Below are 25,273 nucleotides of genomic sequence, written 5' to 3'. Positions count from 1 at the left end.
CTCCATCTCTGTCTGTCCTCAACCATCTTCTTTATTGTGCCCCAAGTGTGGTTCAGCGTCTTCATTTCTGCCTCGTGGTACAGCACAAAGTTGTTGGTCTCCCGCATTTCCTCTGCCCTTCAGAGTTACAATGAAATGTGGTCTTGATGAGAGAGTTAGCCTCTCTTCTCCTCACATGCCAAACCCATCTTCAGTGTATCCTCATGATGGTTGTGGCCATGTCCTCTTGGTGAAACTGAAGGAGAATGGTGTGGTTGGAAATCTTTCCTGATCAGAAAATGCGGAGGATCTTCCAGAGGCTCATGATGTGGAATGTCGCAGCTTGGCAAGATCACTTAGGGTCATGTGCCGGCATTCTGATCCATACAAGAGTGTCAACAGAACACAGCTCTGGTAAAGCTTCACCTTGGTGTGGACACTGTAGTATGTTGATCCCCATATGTTTCTCATTGATCTGGAGACATTTCTAGCTTTGCTGAGTCTCCACTGACTGTCATCCTAGGTTCCACCATCCTGCCAAATAAGGCTGCCCAGGCAGGTGAATCTGCCGGTGCTGAGTAAGTTAATACCATATGCCTTGACAGGAGGAAGAGACTCATGAGGGTCATTATCTCAGTCTTTCTCTGACTAACTCTGAGCCCAAACAATCCACCAAAGGTGCTCAGGCTCTGAATGTTCTCTTGCTGGTGCTGGTATGTATGTGATAGGAATACGAGATCATCTGCAAGACAAGGTCTTCTAAAGTAGAGAACAGAGTCCAACTAATTCCTCTCTGCCTGTCGTTTGTTGTATGCCAGAGTCCATCACTAGAGGAAAGTTAATAATAGGCTTCATGAACTGCAAAAATACTCAAAAAATGACAGACTGCAGAACAACAATAAGGTTCCAAATTTTAGTCAGAGCATTGAGGAGATTTTTTTATTGGTTCGAATTTGCTGGGAAATTTTGACCGTCTTGTGCAGAGCTTCTGCGGGTCCTCTGTGCAGTGAGTTCAGAACCTGCACGTGTTTGTGTAAGCGGGGAAGTCCAAAGCTTGACCAACTGTTCAGTGCTGTTTTGCTGTCGGCGCACCAATATTTGACAACTTTTGGAGATTACCATCGGAACTTAAGGTTACAGCAGATCCTCTTCACTTACTAAAGACTCTGACCACTTGCAAACGATTAAACTCACGTGGTTGAAGCAGGGGGCTGGGTGGTCTCCTTTCTTTTCTCAATTAGAGAAAATAGCTGAGAGGATTATAAGAAGTGTTTTCAAACATATCTGGTTTGAGTGTTTTAAATGATTTAAATAAGTTCCCATAGTTGTTAATATTTATTTTAGACCATATGAATATAACATCCTAAGATATTGGAGCAGAATTAGGCCATTTGGCCCATCAAGCCACCTCCGCCATTTCATCATGGCTGATCCTAGTTTCTTCTTAGCCCCAATCTCCTCCCTTCTTCCCATATCGCTTCAGCACCTGATCAATCCAGAACCTATCAACCTCTGCCTTAAATATACATAATGACTTCAACCCCACTGCCACATGTGGCATTGAATTCCACAGATTCACTACTGTCTAGATAAATAAATTTTTCCTCATCTGCATTCTAAAAGGATGACCCTCTATTCTGAGGCTGTGTCCTCTGGTCTTAGATTGTCCCACCATAGGAAACATCCCCTCTACATCCACTATGTCAAGGCCTTTCACCATTCATTCAGCTCTCATTGTTCTGAATTCTAGTGAATATAGGCCCCAAACCATCAAACACTCTTCATATGACAAGCTGTTCAATCCTGGAATCATTTCCATGGACGTCTTTTAACCATCTCCAATGTCAGCCCATCCTTTTTAAGATATGTGGCACAGAACTGCTCACAATACTCCAAGTGAGGCCTTACTGGTGCTTTATAAAGTCTCAGCATTACCTCTTTGCTTTTATATTGTAATCCCCTTGAAATGAATGTTAAAATTGCATTTGCCTTCCTCACCGCAGACTCAACCTGCAGATTAACCATTGAGGAATCCTGCACAAGGTTTCCCAAGTTCCTTTGCACCTCAGATTTTTGAATTTTCATTCCATTTAGAAAATAGTCTACCCTTTAATTTCTTCTATCTAACGCATTTCACAACACTATATTCCATCTGCCACTTTGCTCATTCTCCTATTTTGTCCACATCTTTTTGAGGCCTCTCTGCTTTCTCAGAATACCTGCATTGTCCACAAACTTGGCAACAATGCTTCAATGGTTTCAAATGTTTCAAAGATGCATTCAATGTCAGAGAAATGTATAAATCCCGAAATGCCATCAATTCCTTCATCCAAGTATTTGACATATAACGTAGAACCCTATGGTACACCACTTGTCACTGGCAGCAAACCAGAAAAGGCTCCCTTTATTCCCAACTTTTGCCTCCTGCCAATCAGCAACTGCTTTATCCATGTTAGTATCCTTCCTCTAATACCATGGGGTCTTAACTTGTTAAGAAGCCTCATGTGTGTCACCTTGTCAAAGGCCTTCTGAAAATCCAAGTACACAACATCAACTGATTCTCCTTTGTTTATCTTGCTTGTTATTTCTTCAAAGAATTCCAGCAGATGCATCAGGCAAGATTTTCCCTGAGGAAACCATACTGACTACAGACTATTTTATCATGTGCCTCCAAGTACCCAAAACCACATCCTTAACAATCAGCTCCAACATATTCTCAACCACGGAGGTCAGACTAACTGGCCTATAATTTCCTTTCTTCAGATTCTCTCCCTTCTTGAAGAGTGGCGTGATATCTGTGACTTCCCAGTCTTCTAGAATAATTCCAGAATCTAGTGATTCTTGCCAAACTTCAGGTGACTTATCTACCTTCAGACATTTCAGACTCCCATGAACCCTCTCCCAAGTAATGCCAACTTCACACACTTCTGACCCCTGACACTAGAACAGGGGTGGGCAAACTTTTTGACTTGTGGGCCACAAAAGGTTCTAAAATTTGACAGAGGGGCCAGACCAGGAGCAGATGGACGGAGTGTTTTGGTAATACACCTCATAAGAGAAAATAAAATATCATGGGATATGTAGAAAACATGTACTTTAATTTCAATTGAAAATGAACAAATGCATTACAACAAAATATCTGTCTTTGAAGTCCCATGGTAATTAGCTATTTATTGAAATGACTTTTAAAACACTGAAAATTAAATGAATAAAATACAGCTTTTTTAAATAGTAACAGTTATTATTTTAAAGCACTGAAAATTCTGTTATCCTTCAAGATATTATCATCATCACTCTCCTCCTGACTGTCTTTATTTCAAAAACGGTAGGAGGTGCAGGTCTACTTGTCCTGCTCCTTCTTATTCAATTGTCGCCTGTGCCAAAACTCAACAACGACCAGCACAAAGACAGAACAGTGACAGCGCGCCAGTATGCGGAGCGCGTTATTTGATCTGGAGCGCATTTTTTATTTTGAGAACGTACGTGCACCTGCACTCTACTCATGTCCATCACTTAACAGAAATGACATGTAACATGTAAGGCTTATTGAAAAAAATATTTTCAAATGCATTTTTTACATAACACAACGAAGAAACTTATTTTTAATTTCAGTGGGAACAGTGTTGTTGGTCTCCCTTTTTAGCCAGCGCATCAAAGTCTGGATTTAGTTTTGTTCTGGCGATTCTCAGGATGGATCTGAATTGTTGGTCAGCTAACTTGGATCTGTGGCTGGCTTTGTTGATGTTCATGACGCTGAACGCCTGTTCACACAAATAGGTCGAGCCGTACAAAGAGTAAAGCGCAAATGTGGAGTAATACGCTGCACCTCAACAAAGGTCAATGTGTAGCGGTGTGCTACATGCAGCGCTAAAATTACAACACGGAGTTGGTAACTGCAGTTGAAGAAAAAAACTTTATTTGAAATCCCCAGCCTCACTTTTAAGCCTCCCTCAACCTGCCCCCCGTGGCGCAGAGGCTCCAAAGCTCTGTGCTCGCAAATCCCCGCAGGCTATCTCCCTTAGCCGGAACGCTGGCTAATTGTGAGCCGGTTCGGATGTGCCAGGAAATGGGTCACCACAAATGTATATAGAGTGCGTCATCTATTGAGAAAACGCCAGAATTGTGGGGAAAAAATGTTAACAAGGTTTATTAATATAATTTCATCAAGTTCTGCGGGCCAGATTAAAAAGCTTAATATGGCCCCCGGGCCGTAGTTTGCCCATGCCTGCTCTAGAACATCCACCATACTGCTAATGTTCTCCTCAGTGAAGACTGATGCAAATTATTCATGTTGTCTGCCATTTCCGTGTCCCTCATTACTACGTCATTTTCCAGTGGTCTGATAACCACTCTCACCTCTTTTTTACACTTTATGTATCTGAAAAAACTTCTGGTGTCCCAGAAACATAGAAAACCTACAGGGCAATACAGGCCCTTCAGCCCACAAAGCTGTGCCAAACATGTCCTTACCTTAAGAACTACCAAGGTTTACCCAGAGCCCTTTATTTTACTAAGCTCCATCTGCTTTAATATTATTGACACGTTTACTTTTATATTCCATCTTATCCTTCTTTATGACTTTTCTAGTTGGCTTCTGTTGGTTTTTAAACGTTTCTCAATCCTCTAGCTTCCCCGTAATTTTTGCTCTATAATATGTTGTCTCTTTGGCTTTTATGTGGCTTTGACTTCTCTTATTAGCCACGGTTGTGTCCTCTCTCATGCCTCTGACTTTAGCTTCTCCCCCTCAAATGTCAGGGTAAACTCAATCGTATAATGATCACTTTCTTCTAAAGGCTCTTCTACCTTATGCTCTCTAATCACTTCTGATTCATTGCACAATATCCAGTCCAGAAAAGCTGATCCCCTAGTGGGCTCAACCACGAAATGCTCTAAAAAGCCATCTCCTAAGCATTCCAGAAATGCCCCTTTTTGGGATCCACCATCGACCTGATTTTTCCAAACTACCTAAATATTGAAATCCTCCATGACTATTGTAACATTGCCTGTTTGGCATGCATTTTCTATTTCCTATTTTAATTTGCAGATGACATCATTGCTACTTTTTGGGTGTCTATATATGTTCAGGGTCTTTTTACTCTAGCTGTTCCATAGCTTTACACAATGATTCAACACCTTCCGACGCTATGTCACCTATTTCTAATGATTTGATTTCACTTTTTACCAACAGAGCTGTGCCATTCCATCTACCTACCTGCCTACCCTTTCAATACAATGTGTATCCTTGGATGTTAAGCTCACAGCTATAATCTTCTTTCAGTCATGATTCCATGATGCCTATAACATCATACATGCCAATCTGTAACTGTGCTACAAGTAAATCTACCTTTTTCCATATAATGCACGCATTCAAATATAATACTTACATCCTTTTCAGTTTTGTTCGCTTTTTACATTGTAACCCATCCTGTTGATGAAATTTTGCTCTACCATCAGCCTCCCCTTGCGAGAAGTCTCATTACAGATTGCCTTTGTTTGTAAACCAACTACCCATTCTTCAGCACTATCACTCCCATTCCCATCCCTCTGGCAAATTAGATTAAACCCTCTTGAACTACTCTAGCAAACCTACCCACAGGAAACTGGACTCCTTCCTGTTCAGGTGCAATCCGTCTCTTTTGCATCAAGGATTCTGGCTGCTCATCCATGAGCCCAACCTGAGACATCCCTGCCAAGGGCACTAGAGAGACAACATACCATCCGGGTGTCTCTATCGCGCCTACAGAATTGCATCTCTGTTCCTCTGACTATGGAATCTCCTATCACCTCCCTTCTCCTTTGAGCTACAGCACCAGACTCATTGCCAGAGACCCGGTTACTGTGGCAGCCCCCGGGTAGTCATCCTCCTTAATAGTATCTCAAGTTGTATACTTATTATTGTGGGGAACGGCCACAGGTGTACTCTGCAGTCCTGTGCATTTCCCCTCCTTCTCCCAGTCACCCAGTTACCTGTGTCCTGCAATTGAGGTGTAACAACCTCCTTGTAGCTTCTGTCTATCACCTCCTCAGTCTCCTGTATGAGTTAAAGCTTATCAAACTGCAGCTCCATTTTCATTACATATTCTCTCAGGAGCTGCAGCTCAGTGCACCTGGTGCAGATATGTCTATCTGCGAGATTGGACGTCTCCCAGACTTCCCATATCTCACACACACAGTACAAACACACTGCACGTGAAGCCATTCTCACGTTGCACCTATGCTCTAACAGATGAGGAATGAACGAATAAGAACAGAAAGACTTACCAGATACTTTACCTCGCCCAAGCCTGATCTTGCCCAAGTCTGAAAGGCCAAAGCCACTCTAAAGGAAAGTCCATCTCCAACCCCACGTCCTCATCACATTCTACAGGGGTTGTATTGAGAGCATCCTGAGCAACTGCATCACTGCCTGGTTTGGAAATTGCACCATCTCGGATCGCAGGACCCTGCAGTAGATAGTGAGGTCAGCTGATAAGGTCATCAGGGTCTCTCTTCCCGCCATTACAGACATTTACACTACACGATGCATTCACAAAGCAAACAGCATTATGAAGGACCCCACGCACTCCTCATACAAACTCTTCTCCCTCCTGCCATCTGGGAAAAGGCACTGAAGCATTCGGGCTCTCATGACCAGACTACATAACAGTTTCTTCCCCCAAGCCATCAGACTCCTCAATGCCCAGAGCCTGGACTGACACCTTACTGCCCTATTGTCCTGTTTATTATTTATTGCAATGCCTGCAATGTTTTGTGCACTTTATGCTGTCCTGGGTAGGTCTGTAGTCTAGTGTAATTTTTTTTTTATGAAGTTCAGTCTAGTTTTTGTACCGTTTCATGTAACACTATGGTGTTGAAAAACGTTGTCTCATTTTTACTGTGTACTGTACCAGCAGTTATGGTCAAAATGACAATAAAAAGTGACTTGACTTGACTTGACTTGACTTGACTTGAAAAGAATCACAAACAAGAGAAAATCTGCAGATGCTGGAGGAACCCAGCAGGCCAAGTCACATCTAGGAAAAGAGTACTCTGTGTTTTCTATGTCTTTGCTTCTATATCTATGTCTATGTCTAGTCGATAGGACTGGAGGAAAAAGCTGAGGAGTAGATTTAAAAGGTGGGAGGAGGGGAGAGAGAAACACCAAATGATAGGTAAAACCTGCAGTGGGAAGGATGAAGAATAGAGCTGGAAAGTTGATTGTCGAAAGAGACAGAAGACAATGGAAGGAAGAAAAGGCGGAAGGGGCACTAGAGGGAGGCAATGGGTGGGCAAGGAGATAAGGTAAAAGAGGGAAGAGGGAATGGTAAATGGTGAAGGGAGGGGTGGGGGAGGGCATTACCAGGTTTGTAAAATGGATGTTCATGCCATCAGGTTGAAGGCTACCCAAACAGAATATAAGGTGTTGTTCCTGCAAGCTTTATCACAACAGTAGAGAAGGCCATGGATGGACATATCAGAATGGGAATGGAAAGTGGAATTAAAATAGGTGGCCACTAGGGGATCCCCTTTTGCTCTGGCAGACAGAGTACATCTGCTCAGTGAAGCGGTCTCTGAATCTACGTCAGTTCTCACCGATGTACAGGAGGCCACACCAGGAGCACCGAACTCTGTACATAACCCCAACAGACTCACAGGTGAAGGGTCACCTCACCTGGAAGGACTGTTTAGGATTCTGAATGGTAGTGATGGAGGTGGTGTAGGGGCAGGTCTAGCACTTGTTCTGCTCTCAAAAGGATGTCTGCTCCGCTTACTCTTACGTTATTTTTGTTTTGGCCCTTTTTAATGAATCCCTCTTGTTGATTGGTCATTGCCAACTCAGAGAAACTGCCGCAAAACTCTGCCTTTTAAATCTTAATCATGGACCTGATTGAAAGGTAGCTCATTTTACACACTCCCTCTCATTGATTTCATTTTGAAACATTTTTATTATTTCTTAATAGTAGAGAAATTCAAAAATTCTTGGAAGTTTTGATGGACAGGGAGAGGGTGATGCTGAGGGGTGAGAGGTGTGACATAGCTAACTATCTAAATATATTCAATATTTGGTGGATGAAACATCCTCTGCATCCCACACTCTCACTCCCCATAATGTGACGGAGCATATTACAGCCCAAGATTTCACTGCTACATCTTGCCTTTCCTCATCCACCAAATTCCCACTCTAGAATGTGCCTAGAGGTCAACTGTGAACCTCAGCAGCTTGTTGATGATCATGAAATCACTCCAATTATACCAGACCTGAGGTTGAATGGTTGAATTTGTGTTTTTTTAACTATCATTAGATTAATTGAATCAGATCATAGTTTTTGTCAAAGTTTGCTTCAACCAATTCTTTAGTAAATGTGGATTTGAAGTTGGATATGAAATTCAAAGCAGATATATTGCATTTTAAGCAAGCAGGTTTTCAGATCTGTTCCAATTATATTGTGCTCTCTGATTCCTCTTTACCAAAAGAGTACATTTGTTCTTAATTTGCTGTCTGCACAGCCACAGGAGATCAATTAGTGCATAAATTACAACTCATTTATGGCTTTCATGGAATAAGAAGCAGAGCATTTTTCAAAGTATTAGTAAAAGTTCATGAATATTATTCCAGTCAAAATTAGGTCTTCTAATTCACCTATGTGACTTTTGGAAAATGCTTTGTTAATAGACTTACAAATATGTTCACAGTTAAGATAGGAGGACATTTTCCTAAAATGAGGCAAAGTTCATTTCTGCCATTAAAAGAGCCATATTACTGTTCAATTTCAAATACCGGTAGGTATTGCTGAAAATCCCAGTATGTTTTGAGTCTAAGATCAATTTTTGAAAATATGAAACATTTTACCCCTATTGTTATTTAATGCAGGAAGAGTTTGTAAAACCTTGTTGGTTTATAATTTAAATTATTCTTATCCGGAAGTATAAGATTGTACGCTCTTGCACTATTCCCTTTAAATTCTTCATCAACATCATTGCTCTGTTTTATGTCCTCTGTCCATGGTTAGCCACACATGATCACTGCTGACCTACAGCATGGCATTTGCAGTGTCCTTTTCTAATCCACTAATCATCAATCGCTGTCCATGCAAGATTTCCTTACAATTATTTTAGACCTATCCCACATTTTCTTCTCTGTAAAATGAATGGAATTACTCTTTCTAGGCCAGGTCTAATCTGCCATAGATTTAGCAGGCACTTTCAAAACTGTAACTGTTGGGCTTGCTACCAAGTTCACACTCCTAAACATTGGAGTACAGTTTAGGAATCACTGATGAAGAGCATGCTGATTTTGGTGAAATCTCAGCATTTGTGTGGGAGCCACAGAATCAGGTTTATTATCATTGGCATATGCCGTGATTTGCGGCAGCAGTACTCTGCAATACATAATAATTTTTATAAACTCTAAACTACAATAAGAATATACATAAAAATAAATTAAGTAAGTAGTGCAAAAAGAGCAAAAAAAAAGAAAGATATTGTTCATGGGTTCATTAACCATTCAGAAATCTGATGGCAGAGGGGAAGAAGCTGATACGGAAATGTTGAGTGGGTGTCTTCAGGCTCCCTGATGGTAGCAATGAGAAGAGGGCAGGTTCTGTGTGATGGATTTCTTAATGACAGATGCTGCTTTTTTGAGGCATTCCCTTTTAAAGGTGTCCTCAATGCATGTGAGGCTAGTGCCCATGATGGAACTGGCTGAGTTTAGAAATTTCTGCAGCTTTTTCCGATCCTGCACAGTGATCCCTCCATACGGTGATGCAACCGTTTAGAAGTTTTCCACGGTACATCTGTAGAAATTTGCGAGATTCTTTGGTTGCAATCAATTCTCCTAAACTCCTAATGAAGCATAGCTGCGGTCATGTCCTGGCAATAGCATCAATATTTTGGGCCCAGGAAAGATCTTCAGAAAAGTAGACACCCAGGAGCTTGAAATTGCTCACCCTTATCACTGCTGATCCCTCGATTTCCCCTCCCTGAAGTCCACCATGAATTCCTTAATCTTAAGTTGAGCACAAAATTGTGTGACTCCTATATGCCTCCCCGTCACGATAGACAATAGACAGTAGGTGCAGGAGTAGGCCATTCAGCCCTTCTAGCCAGCACCACCATTCACTGTGATCATGGCTGATCATACACAATCAGTACCCCGTTCCTGCCCTCTCCCCATATCCCTTGACCCCGCTATCTATAAGAGCTCTATATAGCTCTTTCTTGAATGCATCCAGAGACTTGGCCTCCACTGCCTTCTGGGGCAGAGCATTCTACATATCCACCACTCTCTGGGTGAAAAAGTTTTTCTGCATCTCTGTTCTAAATGGCCTACCCCTTATTCTTAAACTGTGGCCTCACCTATCAGGGGGAACATGCTTCCTGCCTCCAGCGTGTCCAATCCTTTAATAATCTTATATGTTTCAATCAGATCCCCTCTCATCCTTCTAAATTCCAGTGTATACAAGCCCAGTCGCTCCAATCTTTCAACATATGACAGTCCTGCCATTCCGCGAATTAACCTTGTGAACCTACGCTGCACTCACTCAATAGCAAGAATGTCCTTCCTCAAATTTGGAGACCAAAACTGCACACAATACTCCAGGTGGGGTCTCACCAGGGTCTTGTACTGCTGCAGAACGACCTCTTTACTCCTAGACTCAATTCCTCTTGTTATAAAAGCCAGCATGCCATTAGCTTTCTTCACTGCCTGCTGTACCTGCATGCTTGCTTTCATTGACTGATGTACAAGAACACCTAGATCTCATTGTACTTCCCCTTTTCTGCCATACATTCTGCCATAATCTGCCATACATTTGCCCACTCACCCAACCTGTCCAAGTCACCCTGCATTCTCATAACATCCTCCTGACATTTCACACTGCCACCCAGCTTTGTGTCATCGGCAAATTTGCTAATATTACTTTTAATCCCTTCATCTAAATCATTAATGTATATTGTAAACAGCTGCGGTCCCAGCACCAAACCTTGCGGTACCCCACTGGTCACAGCCTGCCATTCCGAAAGGGACCTATTAATCACTACTCTTTGTTTCCTGTCAGCCAGCCAATTTTCAATCCATGTCAGTACTCTGCCCCCAATACTATGTGCCCTAATTTTGCCCACTAATCTCCTATGTGGGACTTTATCAAAAGCTTTCTGGAAGTCCAGGTACACTACATCCACTGGCTCTCCCTTGTCCATTTTCATAGTTACATCCTCAAAAAACTCCAGAATATAGTCAAGCATGATTTTCCCTTCATAAATCCATGCTGACTCAGACTGATCCTTCTACTGCTATCCAAATGTGTCATAATTTCCTCTTTTATAATTGACTCCAGCATCTTTCCCACCACTGAGGTCAGGCTAACGGGTCTATAATTCCCTGTTTTCTCTCTCTCTCCTTTCTTGAAAAGTGGGACAACATTAGCCACCCTCCAATCAGCAGGAACTGTTCCTGAATCTATAGAACACTGGGAAATGATTACCAATGCATCCACGATTTCTAGAGCCACCTCTTTAAGTACCCTGGGACGCAGACTATCAGGTCCTGGGGACTTATCAGCCTTCAGACCCAACAGTCTATCCAACACTGGTTCTTGCCTAATATAAATTTCCTTCAGTTCATCCTTTACCCTAATTCCTTTGGCCACTATTACATCTGGGAGATTATTTGTGTTTTCCCTAGTGAAAACAGATCCAAAGTACCTGTTCAACTCGTCTGCCATTTCCTTGTTCCCCATATTAATTCATCCATTTCTGTCTTCAATGGCCCAATTTTGATCTTAACTATTTTTTTGCTATTCACGTACCTAAAGAAGCTTTTACTATCCTCCTTTATATTCCTGGCTAGTTTACCTTCATACCTAATTTTTTCTTGGCGTAATGCCTTTTTTGTTATCTTCTGCTGCTCTTTAAAATCTTCCCAGTCCTTCGGTTTCCCACTCATCTTTGCATATTATACTTCTTTTCTTTTATTTTTATACTGCCCTTTACTTCCCTTGTCAGCCACGGCCGCCCCTTACTCCCCTTAGGATCTTTCTTCCTCTTTGGAATGAACCGATCTTGCACCTTCTGCATTATTCCCAGAAATACCTGCCATTGTTGTTCCACTGTCTTCCCTGCTAGGGTATTGTTCCATTGAACTTTGGCCAGCTCCTCCCTCATAGCTCCATAGTTCCCTTTGTTCAACGTAATACTGACACATCCGATTTTCCCTTCTTCTTCTCCTCAAATTATAGGTTAAAACATATCATATTATGGTCACTACCTCCTAACGGTTCCTTTACCTCGAGATCCCTGATCAAATCCGGTTCATTGCACAACACTAAATCTAGATTTGCCTCTCCCTGGTAGGCTCCAGTACAAGCTGTTCTAAGAATCTGTCTCGGAGGCACTCCACAAACTCGCTTTCTTGGGGTCCAGTACCATTCTGATTCTCCCAGTCTACCCGCATGTTGAAATCCCCCAATCTGAAGTTCTGCCATTGGCATTGACATTGGATGTAAGCTGATACTTCCACTGAGAACTATTCTCAGTTACCGCAGGTAGATATCATGACGGTACAATTGTTAGCACAATGCAAGAACAAATAGGATTCCCTTTCTTCAGTTACAATGACCGAGATTTGATTCTGACCTTAGGTGCTGTCAGGAGTTTGCACATGCTTTCTGTGATAGCATGTATTTGGTGCTCTGCTTTCATAGATTTATAGAATATTTGCAAAAGTTTTACCTCAATTTTTGAAAATTTTGCAGAATGTTTTCATAGATTTATAGAAAACCACTCTGTAGTCTCTGAAAGGGTTCCTGGATGCAGAAGCAATGTTCATGAACCTTGTGGCAGGCAGGCTGCAGCACGGGGCGCAGGCCAATGTTTGACTCCGTTTCACCGTTTAAAGCTTCCATTGTGTGCCGATTAAAATGATGAGGGAGATTGAAGCGTCAGGGCATGTGCATCGGCTGCTTATCTTTTAATGACTCTGCTTCCAGAGAGGGCAGAGTCTTCCACTGTGCCCATGCATTTTGGATCTGCACTTGGGCTAAAGATTTTTTTTCAGCCTTACAGTTTTTTATATTCTGTGTTTTTCACCTGATCCTTCTCATTTTTTGTGTGTGAAGAGGGGGATTTGGGGTCAATGTGCCTGTTCCATTTTGTTGATTTTTTTGTGCGGGGGGGGGTTGTTGCATTTTGCTCTTTTTTATTGTGTGAGAGGAGTGATGGGGGGTGGGGATTAATGTGTCTATTCTGTTTTTCTTTGTATTTTGTGTGGAAGGGGAGATTTAGGAGGTTGCCTTTCTTTGCTTTCTTGGTTTCATGGCTACCCAGAAAAAATGAATTCCTGAGTTGTATATTTTGATAATAAATGAAGCTTTGAAATTTGTGATGTTAAAAGAAGATGTGTTCAACCAACTACAATTGCACTGGCTGGAACAGCTAATCCAACCTCCCTACTTTAGCCCTGGAGACCATAATATTTCAAGTGTACATCCAAGTACTACTTAAAAATGATAAAGTTTTCTGACTAACCTTCCTCTTCAGTCAATGAATTCAAAACGCTTCCAACCCTCTGGATGAAAATATATTCCTCCTGCACCTCTGGGTCAAAACATAGTGCTGCTGGCCCTTCTAATTCTTCTACCAATTAGTTTAAATTTATGGCCCCTTGATTTCTGACTCATTTCTATTTGTTTTTTTCTGAGTACTTTATACACCTACTACATCTCTCAGTTTCCTCTGCTCAAAGATGACAAGCAACATATCCATCCTTTTCTTGGTGCGAAAAACATGCTCATCAAGTTTCCTTGCTGTCTTTCCAGTACAGTAACATCTCTTCTACACATTGGTGACCAGAAGTGTACATGATATTTATTCTGTGGTCTAATAAAGTGCTTTCTGTAGTTCTGGCATGATCTGCCAACTCTTTCTTTTTATGTCTTATAGAGTGAAAGCATCTTGTAGGTCTTTATAATTAAATTATTGACTTAAGAAATACTGATGAGCATGCACTCTGTTTCTATTTCTTCCCCTGTATCTCTGAGTATCCTTTTCTTTATTGTGTAATTTCTTGCCTTGTTGCACTTCCCCAGGGGTATGATCAACCAGACTGATCTCCATATGGAACTTTTTAGCCCAACCCACCAAACCATCTGTAACTTCCTGCTCAATTTCTGTATTATTTGGACACACAAGTTTCAACAACCCCTCATTTAAGTCTAACTCACTAATGAGCCCGGCAGAAGCATGTTGGTTGGCAACACGTTGCTTACACCCAGTAAAATAATTTTGGAACAAGAAGATTGTTCCAGACCCTCAGAATTGATTCTTATAATTTGCCCACCACCAAAGTTAAATTTACTCTCCTCTAATTACTCAGTTAGTTCCTAGCTTCCTTCTTAATTAAATACTATAGAATGTAAGTTTAAAGTTAAGCTTTAAAATACAAACTCAAATAGAACTTCTGTAAATCAGCTAAACTTATTACAAGGAAGCACAGTGAAAGATAAAATATAAATGGTTCAATTAGATATGTTTAATGGCAAAGTGAAAGAGAGGGATATTGAGAAATCAAGTGGCTGGTTACAACCTGTGAAAAAGGACACGTTTGTTATTTTTTGATGGTCATTTCCCTTTAACAAATGGAACACAAAGAATCACGGATTCCTGGAGCAGAACACTACATAAAGCTAAACAAAGGCAATTTAACCCTGGTTTCCTTGTTGCACTCCTATCCCCAACCTTCTCCTTCTCATATGGATGCAATTAATTTCACACGATTTTTTGTGAACAGGAACTTCCATCATGATTTTCTTAATCAACTTTAGTAGAGATTCTGCATTTGATTATTAGGAAGTTGAATTGACCTAAACAGCTCTAATATGTCTAGCATGATCAAAGTGGATTGAATGACATCCCTCTTGGCTGTAATTTACTGTCACGTGTGATTCTTTGGTTTCTGCAAATCTCCTATCATAGCTATGATACAGGTCAAGAGAACCCCTGAGAAGATCCCTAGTGAGGTTCCTTCATCTCCTTTGTAAGTCTTTATATGCCATTGCTTTCATTTTGCTTATTTTGCGAGCACCTTCTCAGGTTTGGAGTGCCTTAATCTTACAACAGTTGACTGATATAACCTACTATGTACTTATTCATGACATAACCCTGGGACAAAAGATGAGATCTTTGGCAACTAAAGCCAGATAGACTTTTACTTCCTAACTTCCCTGTAACTCCTAATGACGCACAAAACTAGTGCTAGAATTAAACTGCATTCTTTCAAAATTGGCAAACTTCCAAGCACCATTTAGGTGAAACGTTCACGACTCCACTTGCAGAGAAGTGAAATTGGAAAGAATGTATCTTTCAAATATCATATATGATGACAACAAAAACATTGTAGTGGTAAAATTAGAAAATATTGAAAGGTCTTTGAGCACTTGTCATACAAAAACAGTGAAGCTAAACAGACAAGACATGAAGTCAGTGAACTAAATGGAGTTTAGGTATAAAATGAGATTAGACTCTCCTGAACATAAAATGCAGCTAATTATCAAAGCATGTGTAATGACAGGGTTTATAGCAAAGGAAAGTTCCATGTCTCAATTTATGTTCTATTCCTGAGTCGATATTCACCACACAAGACTTCATGGATTTTCCCAGCCGTTCCACTCTGCAGAAAAGACATTGGAGTAAATAATAGGCTTCCATCCAATTGCCTGCAGTGGAAAAACTAAATGGATAGCTTAGACTTGATAAGCCAAATAGCATCTTCCTATCTCAAACTAAATATATGATATATAATAATATATGATAATACATGCTTTAAGATGCTCTGCACTGGTAGAACTGACTTATAAAATTTACAACTACAGGTGATAGATTTCTTGCTTTTAACCTTCCAGACATTCGCCTTTACAGCCACTCATGTCACTTTGTTTTATTGGGAATGCAGTCCTCTAATGTCTTCAATACTTCCCTTTATTATCCCCCCAAACTACTAGAGGCTCTGCTGGGCATGCTTCCTGCTCCTTATAGTCCCAGTGTGCAAAACAAATATTATGGCAGTCTATTAGTGGGATTTTACTTATTTTATGTAACTATAAACCCCCTCCCTTTCATTTTCAGAATAAGCATGTCATGAAATGTTAACTTAGCAGCAGCAATTCAATGCAATAAATAATATAGAAGAAGAAAAAGAATAATAAGTAAATCAATTACAGTATACATAAAATAAATAGATTAAAATTATGCAAAAACAGATAATATATATTTAAAAAGTAAGGTAGTGTTCACAGGTTCAATGTGCATTTAGGAATCGGATGGCAAAGTGAAGAATCTGTTTCTGAATCACTGAGTGTGTGACTTCAGGCTTCTGTATCTCCTACCTGATGGTAACAGTGAGAAAAGGGAATGCCCTGGGTGCTGGACGCTGCCTTTCTGAGACACCGCTCCTTGAAGATATCCTGGGTATTTTGTAGGCCAGTACCCAAGATGGAGCTGACTAGAGTTACAACAGTCTGCAGCTTCTTTCAGTCTTGTGCAGTGCCCCCCCCCCACCCCATATACCAGACAGTGATGCAACCTGTCAGAATGCTCTCCATAGTACACCTATAGAAGTTTTTGAGTGTATTTGTTGATATAGTAAATCTCTTCAAACTCCCAATGAAGTATAGTCACTGTCTTTAAACTTACTCCTACAAATTATAGGCTCCTAATCCATCTAATCTATTAATATCCTCAAACCTTGTGTCCTTCGTAGTATAAGTCATGTCGTGCCATCTTGATTGATCAATGAAATATGAGGCTGTCTGTAATCATCATTCTGCCTGTATTGGTATGTTTTACTATCGAAGAATGCAGCTGCCTTTCTCTATCAGCACTACTATTGTAGTATCGATTGTGAGATTTTTAGATTAAGCAGTACTGTGTCAGGATTCTGAAATATGCAACATTTCCAGCACTTCGAGCAGGAATCAAATAATAATGTACAGAACATTTGGGTGTTTGAAAGTATTACTTAAGGTAAAACTGACTGGATGCAAAATTCTGCTATGTGGTTTAATGTTAGGAAAGCTATTTGTTTGTCAAAATAGCTTCAAGTCAGTTTACAATACCTACAATACCATGCAATATTCTAACATTTGAAAGGTTCCTCTTACCAATTGCTACAATTACTGTGACAAACAAAATCTGTAGATCATATATGACCATTGTGGAATCTAAATAATTAACGGTTGGGCACTTTGTCCCTGTCTATAATTACTAGCAGAAACCATGGACACTGCGGAGAGATAAAAGCACAGCTGACACCAAACATGCCAATACTAGTTATCTGAAAGAGCAGTCATGCTTGGTACCTAACCCAGCTGTGAAGAATCATTTCAGAATTGTTGCTTATCTTGGAAAGTCACCATACAAATAATGACCAGCTTCTCGCAATGAAGAAATTACATTAAAAAATAAGAGAATACAAATAATAAAATGTATGACATATAAATAAACATTCAAGTGATCCTTGAATTGCACCATTTGTCAGTTCTCAGCAGTATTTAAATATATCATCTCATTAGAATGGGTTCATATTTTTAAAGTGCATGGAACCATGATGTAGACTTTTTCTGATTCAAATATGCAATTTTCTTTCACATGAATTGTCAAGATCATATCTTAATCCCATACAATCTCTACACAGCAAGTGTTCAACGAAACAAATATAATCCCCCTTAGTTATGTCCTCCTTTTAATTTTGTTTTCAGGAATATTACACAAAGGGAATGGAGAGAACCAGTTTATATCCCAACAGCCATTTGTCATTACAAGTATCATGGGAAATGGTCGTCAACGGAGCGTTGCATGTCCAAACTGTAACAGTCTGGCAAAGGACAATAAACTCTATGCACCAGTTGCACTGGCGTGCGGCCCAGATGGCAGCATCTACATTGGGGACTTCAATTTCGTACGCCGGATCTTTCCATCTGGAAATGCCATAAATATTTTAGAGCTGAGGTATGCCATGCTTGGACTGATTTATATCTGAGAGTTTCACACCTGAAGTTTAGCTATTATAAGTCTGACATTTTAAACCATTTACTGATGTCAAGAGACAGGATGTATAACTAAGCACAAAACTTATTTGCTATGAATATTCCAGAAGTAGTGAGGAGATACTTTTTTGCCATGAGCATTTGAGCTTAATTGTTGTTTCCAATGCATTTGGTTGTTTTTGTGTAAAAAGAAAGTATAGCACTGCACTGCATATGTTTCACAAGGATTGCTCTCTTCCGCTCAGCCCCATTAGCCAACAACCATTGTACCTGGCCAACAGAAATGAGGAGAAGGAAGCAGGTCTAGGGAGCAAGCTCTAGTAATATCCTATAAGTGGAGTGCAACCTTGTTCCCTACCTGCTTTGTCTACCATGCCACAGAACAGTGTAGATGAAAGCAGTCAGTCGCTCAGCTGAGGGTCATTAAGACTGAATATCTGATCACTGGAAAGAAAGAGCTGGAGGCCTTGGAATATCTAAATCTTCATCAGCCTCCCACTCATCCTAACAAAGTTTAATATGTTAGAAATAGATTGCAGAGTGTTCCTTGGGATTTTCTCAGCAGAATGAGATCACCGTGTGTTGCTTTGTCTCTGCTTTTGCTACTTATGAGGACACTCTGCTGTCATTGGGAGACATAATTAAGCAGCCTCAAACCTCATTGATTGTTTAAAATCCAGAGTGTGCTTAAATAAAGCTGAGGAATTCTCTCCAACATTGATCTGTTTAGGAACTCAGTGCATTCTGTCTCAGCTGTAATGCACTTGGCAGAAAATATTGTTGTGCCCAAAGCTAAACACGCAGCATAGGAATATCCAGCATCCTCTTTGACTTTCTCCCATCAGGGGTGACATTACAATGCATAAAAACAAGCTGAGAAACAGGTTCTTTCCCCAGGCAACTGGGCTTCTGAACTCCCTGCCACATTGTATTCAAAGTGTGGCTGGTTAATCTGTTTGTACCTTACAATGGTTAATATTAATGCACTTTAGCTTGTTATTTATGTATGATTCATCTGTAGCATGTTATCCTTACCTTACAAGTTATCAGGTGTTCTGTGTGTTATGTATACTACAGTGCTTTACACCCTGGATCACAGAAACATTGTCTCATTTCTATATACATTATATGGTTCTATACATTATATACATGTATATAGTGAAATGACAATAAACATGACTTTACTTGAGTTGAGGGGGAACCTCAGAGCAGGGGATAGCAGTATTTCTATCCATCAGCAAAGATACTCCCAGATAATCTTAAAGACACTGTATTTCATGCCAGCTTAACCTGCTTTCATTAAATCAGGTTTTCCAATTCTGTCAGTGCTGAGATGTGCGACATCCTGCAGGCAGAGCTTCAGCCAGTATGTCCTGTCCTGCTTTGTTCTCAAGGGTAATGGTCTTAATTGCCACACAATCACTACAAGCAGACACAGGAGATCTCTGCTGTATCTCTCAATTTACTGCTCATGGCTTCATCAGTGAGATGATCCCAGACACTACAGTCATGAAGAACTGATTTCATCCACTTTGACTTCAGTGAGGTACAAGTGGCACCTCAGGCAGTGGGACTTGACTGTGTTGTTCGCTTCCTACAAATACAGGCAATCATTGACAGCACTAGAATGAAAAACCCAGAGATGCTAAGCACTAATCGGGGAGTGTGGGGGGCGGGGGGAGGGTATAAAAATCCCTCCAATCTATTTTGCATGTTTGCTTGCACTGATCATAACGCATCAAGAAATAAATCTTTTCTGCATTTACTTATGTAGTTTGCTAGTCATACTGATCATTGGAATCCCATTTAAAGATTTTATGGAATTTTTTTTATGAGTTTCCCTCTCCAGCTATATGCAGATCACCCTAATATATCTTACAAAGCTGTAAAAACAGCTTTATTAAATGGGGTTTATCACATCTAGAGGAAACCGTGTTTACCATCTCTTGACAGACTCTTTGACACGAGGCCTGGAAGACTTCCACACGCCTGTGGCGCACTAGACATTTTTCTTTGTATTATGGCACTGGCTAGGACTTGGTTTTCACTTTAAGTGTCCATGAAAGGTGTCTCCGTCTCCCTTTCCCCTGCAGTTCCAGTTTCCTCCTGAGCTGTCCAGATCTATCTTGACTGCATCAGGGAGTATGTTTTTTTATATAGTAATCTAGATACAGAGTGGAACAACCCCTTCCGGTCCTTCAGGTCGTGATGCCTAGCAATCCCCCGACTTAATCCTAGTCTAATCATGGGACAATTTACAATGACCAATGTGGGGAACTACATATACCTGTCTGGACACGCCCCTCTGCTGACTGCTCCTGTGGCTCCTCCCACAGACCCCTGTATAAAGGTGATTGGAGGCACTGCTCCCCCTCCCCCAGTCTCCAGGATGTTGTGTGGTGGTTTCTTGCAGCTAATAAAAGCCTATCGTTTGCTTCCCGTCTCCGAGAGTTATTGATGGTGCATCAACCAATTAACCAACCAACCTTGGACTGAGGGAAGAAACTGGGGCTCCCAGAGGAAACCCACGCAGTCACATCTCCTTCCAGGCAGCAGTGGGGGATGATGTTGTTTACAGAGTATCAAGAGATGTGCTACATTGGGTGAGGCCCAGTCACGAACTACATAGGTCCTGGTTTCACATTGATCTCTGGGTATCGTGGGTGTAAAACAAGTGAAAACATTTCTGATGTCCTTTTAACAAATTTCACAATCGTATGTGTGGAACAGAACTGAACATTAGTGCCAGGTAGGTACGATCCAATTTCCACATAAAGTTCATGAAGAGACCAACTTTATAATGTTCCTGCTTCAGTGCTTAACATGGCAGCGGATTAAGTGACGTTCAAAGAAATATCACAAATGACACAACATCATTTAAAACCACAAAGGAACACATGCTTGAATAGTTAATGAGATTTACAGGAAAATGTTTCCCACTTGGCATTGCTGTCTGTCACACCTCCAACAGTGCCCTTAGGTCAGCTGCAGGATCATCAGCCAGAGACCAACATCCATCAATGTTTTGTTTCCTTAGCCCTGGTAAACCTTGTGGTGGTGGAGCAGTGGTAGGAACATCTCTCTGTCAACCCCTGCAGCTTCCAATGGGGTTAGTTGGTCCTACGATTCATGTCCTTCCCCCTCAGCCAAAAGTTGCCCTTCTCTGCCTCTCTAACCAGCAGGTGGCGCTCCTGAGCCACGCTCCAGTCACAGCCGTATCACAGAGTAACCTTATCGTCAATGCACCAACGAAGCCCCGTTATCCTACTGCCACAGGGTAGATAATGGTCCTCCAGCCAGCTTCCCTACACTCATCTGCCAGGTCTGAGTACTTCAACCTCCTCTGCTCATTATCCACTCCTTCCTCTCATAAGATGGTTAACCCAAAGAGGAGGACTGTCTTGGTGGCCATGTACCACAGTATTATGTCTGAGTGGAAAGATTTGGTGGTGAGTTCAGTAGGGGAGCTGTAGCCGTTAATAAAGTTAGCAGTAGACGAACTCTTTGTTCCAAATGAATTGCATCAGCATATTTTGAAATAAACTTTGGATAAGATTGCAGAGACACATTCACATTAATAAATAATTTATAAAGAAACATCTTTATGCCAGAGAATCCAAGGATAGCTAACACAATGCCAGAATTTAAAGAGGAGAATGTGTACGATCATGGAACACAAGCATTTTCACATCAGAAATATAATGAATCCCTATTCAAGGAGAAAATAGAAAATGTATCATGGAACTAAAAATTTAATCAAGAATAGTGCATCGCAATATGGCAATTCTGCCTGAACATTCTTTGAGAGTGTAGACAAGGACACTGTGGTTAATGTAATACATATCTATTTCTTAAAGGCATTGTGAAAAGTTAGTATACAACATATGAGCCAATCACCTGAGAACATATGGGTTAATTATCAGATTAAGTGGCTTGCAAACAGTGAATAAATTTTAAAATTCAGAGTGGGGCTTGGAGCAGCACTCAGATTGCTTTTATTCACAATATGGACAAAATCATATTCCTACATTTGCTAAAAATGCAAAATGAAAACAATATTTCTGAAATGATCAGGAAGTCAAACAGAATCAAGACAGAGAAATTGAGTTAATGTATAAGATCGGCGACCTTTCCTGAGAAGTGTTCTGAGGCAAGTTGAGGTGAAGTTGTATTGTGTATTAGCACAACATATTGATGTGCAGAAACCTTAACTTATTTAACGTCCAAGATATTCATTTGAACAGTAAATTATTTCCACAGTAAAATCTTAAGTCCTTTGCCTAGAAATCAATTTATTGTTAGTAATGCTAAATGAGCAGAATCATTTCCTGTACTCTGCCCCTGAAGTCCATTTCCTTGACTTCAAGAAAATGAATTTGGAAGGAAGGCTAAGGTCTGGAATATAGGAAGTATTTACAGAAAATCTACATCTATTACCAACAAATGGTGAATTTCCAGACAATTGTGCACCAAAATAGAGTATGATTTCACCCATTGTATGTTTATATTTATTGGGTGGGTAGTTCTGTATGCCTTACTGTGGTTTATGTAACAATTAAATTGTCTTTCTTTTCTGTTCCTCCCATGTTGCATTGATGACTTTTCAACCTGCTGAATCAGAAACAGAGACATGAGGCACAGGTAGGTCAAGGCTTCTGAGCAGTTAATGCAAAATTAAAAATTTTATGCAATGTCTCCATAAAATTAAGTGATAGGTGTTCAATCACACAGTTTATCTGGTGACTTGAATCTAACCGTAGTGTTGTCTAATCAAGTTCCAAAGATTGGACCTCGTCTCGATTATTGTGGGTTCAGTGACTGATGGATATAATAGTTTACCGTAAACCTCTATTAATGGGCTCAGGACAAAAGATATAATTAGGTATCAGTGGAAGGAGGTAGGGAATTCCTGACCAAAAAAAAATGGGAATTGCTAGCTTCTGTTTAAACCAAAGCAGGGATCTTTATTTTTAATTTCCACAAGTTTCCTGATTAACAGCTGGCCAACTTGGTGAGGTGGGAAAACAACCAGCTAGGTAGTTAAGTAGGAGATTGTAGTGGAGGTGATAAGTTAACTGTAAATGTGGGATGAGTCAGGGAGTGTTGGTGATGTGCAATTGAAGTTTGACGCTGTCGGAATGTTTATATTGGTTAGACAAGGACTGAGCTGATGGTGCTGTGCCAGTTACAGGAACTTCATAGAGGCTTGCATGTGGGACTCAAGAAACTAACTCCACTGCCCTGGAACAAGGATCGCAGAATCCGGCTCTTCCATCTTGCCCTATTTACTATGATTTTCATGATCTATAAACATGGCCTCCAAGGTCTGAAAAATCATGCATTGAATTGAAGCCTATCAACTGTTGCCTGTGGGGTGTAGTTGATCTCTTGATCTATTGTACTTCTGCTAAAACCAGAAGTTAGTGGAATTAAAGCACTTTGGCTCAAAGATTTTGCCCCACAGAGCCTCCACCCCATATCATCTCCCATCTGTCTCCAACTCATCAATCCCTGGGCATAAAGTTATTCCCAAGTTCATCTGCACACGGAATCCTCTGTGCTATAAAACTTCCTAAGCAATCACTCTATTCTAATGATACAAATTTAAACACATAACTTTCATGTCTGGTGCAGTGCAGCTTCAAGTTGTGCTAACTTAGCTGTTTGAAGTTTGGTCAATTATGTCTCTCAGCTGGGTGGACAAGTAAGTACTTAGAGACAAATGATATTCTGCTTGACAAAAATATGGCTGGTTATATACAGAATGTATGGAATATATTTATAGTGAGTATACATTGAGGAGGAGCACCCCACAGTCTCAACATGAATCAATGCATGATGTTGAAAATTGAAGAATTATTTTACCTTTTTGGGTAATGTCACTTTGAAATTGTGGAAATAAAAGGATATAAAACCATAAGAACATAACATATGGGAGCAGAAGTAGGCCATTCAGCCCAACAAGTCTGCTCTGCCATTCAATCATGGGCTGATCCATTTCATCCAGTCATCCCCACTCCCCTACTTTCACCCCACACCCTTTGATGTCCTGGCTAATCAAGAACCTATCTATTTCTGCCTTAAGTGCACCCAATGGCTTGCCCTCCACAGCTGCTTGCGGCAATAAATTCCACAGATTTACCACCCTCTAACTAAAGTAATTTATCCGTATCTCAGTTCTAAAAGGATGGTCCTTCAATCCTGAAGCCATGCACACTTGCCCTAGAATCCTGTACCATAGGAAATAACTTTGCTATATGTAATCTGTTCAGACATTTAACATTTCAGATGTTTCTATGAGATCCCCACTCATTCCCCTGAACTTCAGGGAATACAGCCCAAGAGCTGCTAAATGTTCCTCATACAGTAACCCTCTCATTCCTGGAATTATTCTTGTGAATCTTCTCTGAACCCTCTCCAATGTAACTATCTCCTTTCTAAAATAAGGAGCCCAAAACTGCACACAATACTCGAAGTGCGGTCTCACAAGTGCCTTATAGAGCCTCAACATCACATCATGGCTCTTATATTCTATACCTCTAGAAATGAATGCCAACATTGCATTCGCCTTCTTCTCAACCGATTCAACCTGCAGGTTAACCTTTAGGGTATCTCCCACAAGGTCTTCTAAGTCTCTTTGCATCTCTGCATTTTGAATTCTCTCTCCATCTAAATAATAGTCTGCCCGTTTATTTCTTCCACCAAAGTGCATAACCATGCACTTTCCAACATTGTATTTCATTTGCCACTTCTTTGCCCATTCCCCTAAACTATCTAAGTCTCTCTGCAAGCCTTCTGTTTCCTCTACTCGCTCCTCCACATATCTTTGTATCATTGGCAAATTTAGCCACAAATTCCTTAATACTGTAGTCCAAATCATTGACATACATTGTAAAAAAGTAATGGTCCCAACACCAACCTCTGTGGAACTCCACTGGTAACCAGCAGCCAGCCAGAATAGGATCCCTTTATTCCCACTCTCTGTTTTCTAGTGACCAGCCAATGCTCCACCCATGCTAGTAACTTCCCTGTAATTCCATGGGCTCTTATCTTGCTAAGCAGCCTCATGTGTGGCACCTTGTCAAAGGCCATCTGAAAATCCAAGTACACCAAGTCTACTGCATCTCCTCTGTCTACTCTGCTTGTAACTTTCTGAAAGAATTGCAGTAGGTTTGTCAGGCAGGATCTTCCTTTCAGGAAACCATGTTGGTTTTGGCCTTTCTTGTCATGTGCGTCCAGGTACGCTGTCATCTCATCCCTAACAAATGATTCCAGCA

General features: G+C 40.7%; 1 protein-coding gene across 1 annotated transcript in view; it reads left to right on the top strand.

Annotated features, from left to right (window-relative positions):
- Window positions 1-25,273, top strand: part of LOC132398041 (teneurin-1-like) — a 742,532-nt gene that overhangs the window by 583,122 nt on the left and 134,137 nt on the right. The window contains exons 18-19 of the mRNA XM_059976960.1: window positions 17,709-17,958; window positions 22,617-22,637. Of these exons, the coding sequence (XP_059832943.1) occupies window positions 17,709-17,958; window positions 22,617-22,637 (271 nt within the window). The remainder of the gene's footprint in view (window positions 1-17,708; window positions 17,959-22,616; window positions 22,638-25,273) is intronic.

This window comes from Hypanus sabinus, chromosome 8, assembly GCF_030144855.1.
Source record: "Hypanus sabinus isolate sHypSab1 chromosome 8, sHypSab1.hap1, whole genome shotgun sequence".
Classification (NCBI taxonomy): Eukaryota; Metazoa; Chordata; class Chondrichthyes; order Myliobatiformes; family Dasyatidae; genus Hypanus; species Hypanus sabinus.
The sequence above is the reverse complement of the archived record's forward strand: the minus strand, read 5'-3'. Positions and strand labels throughout refer to the sequence as shown.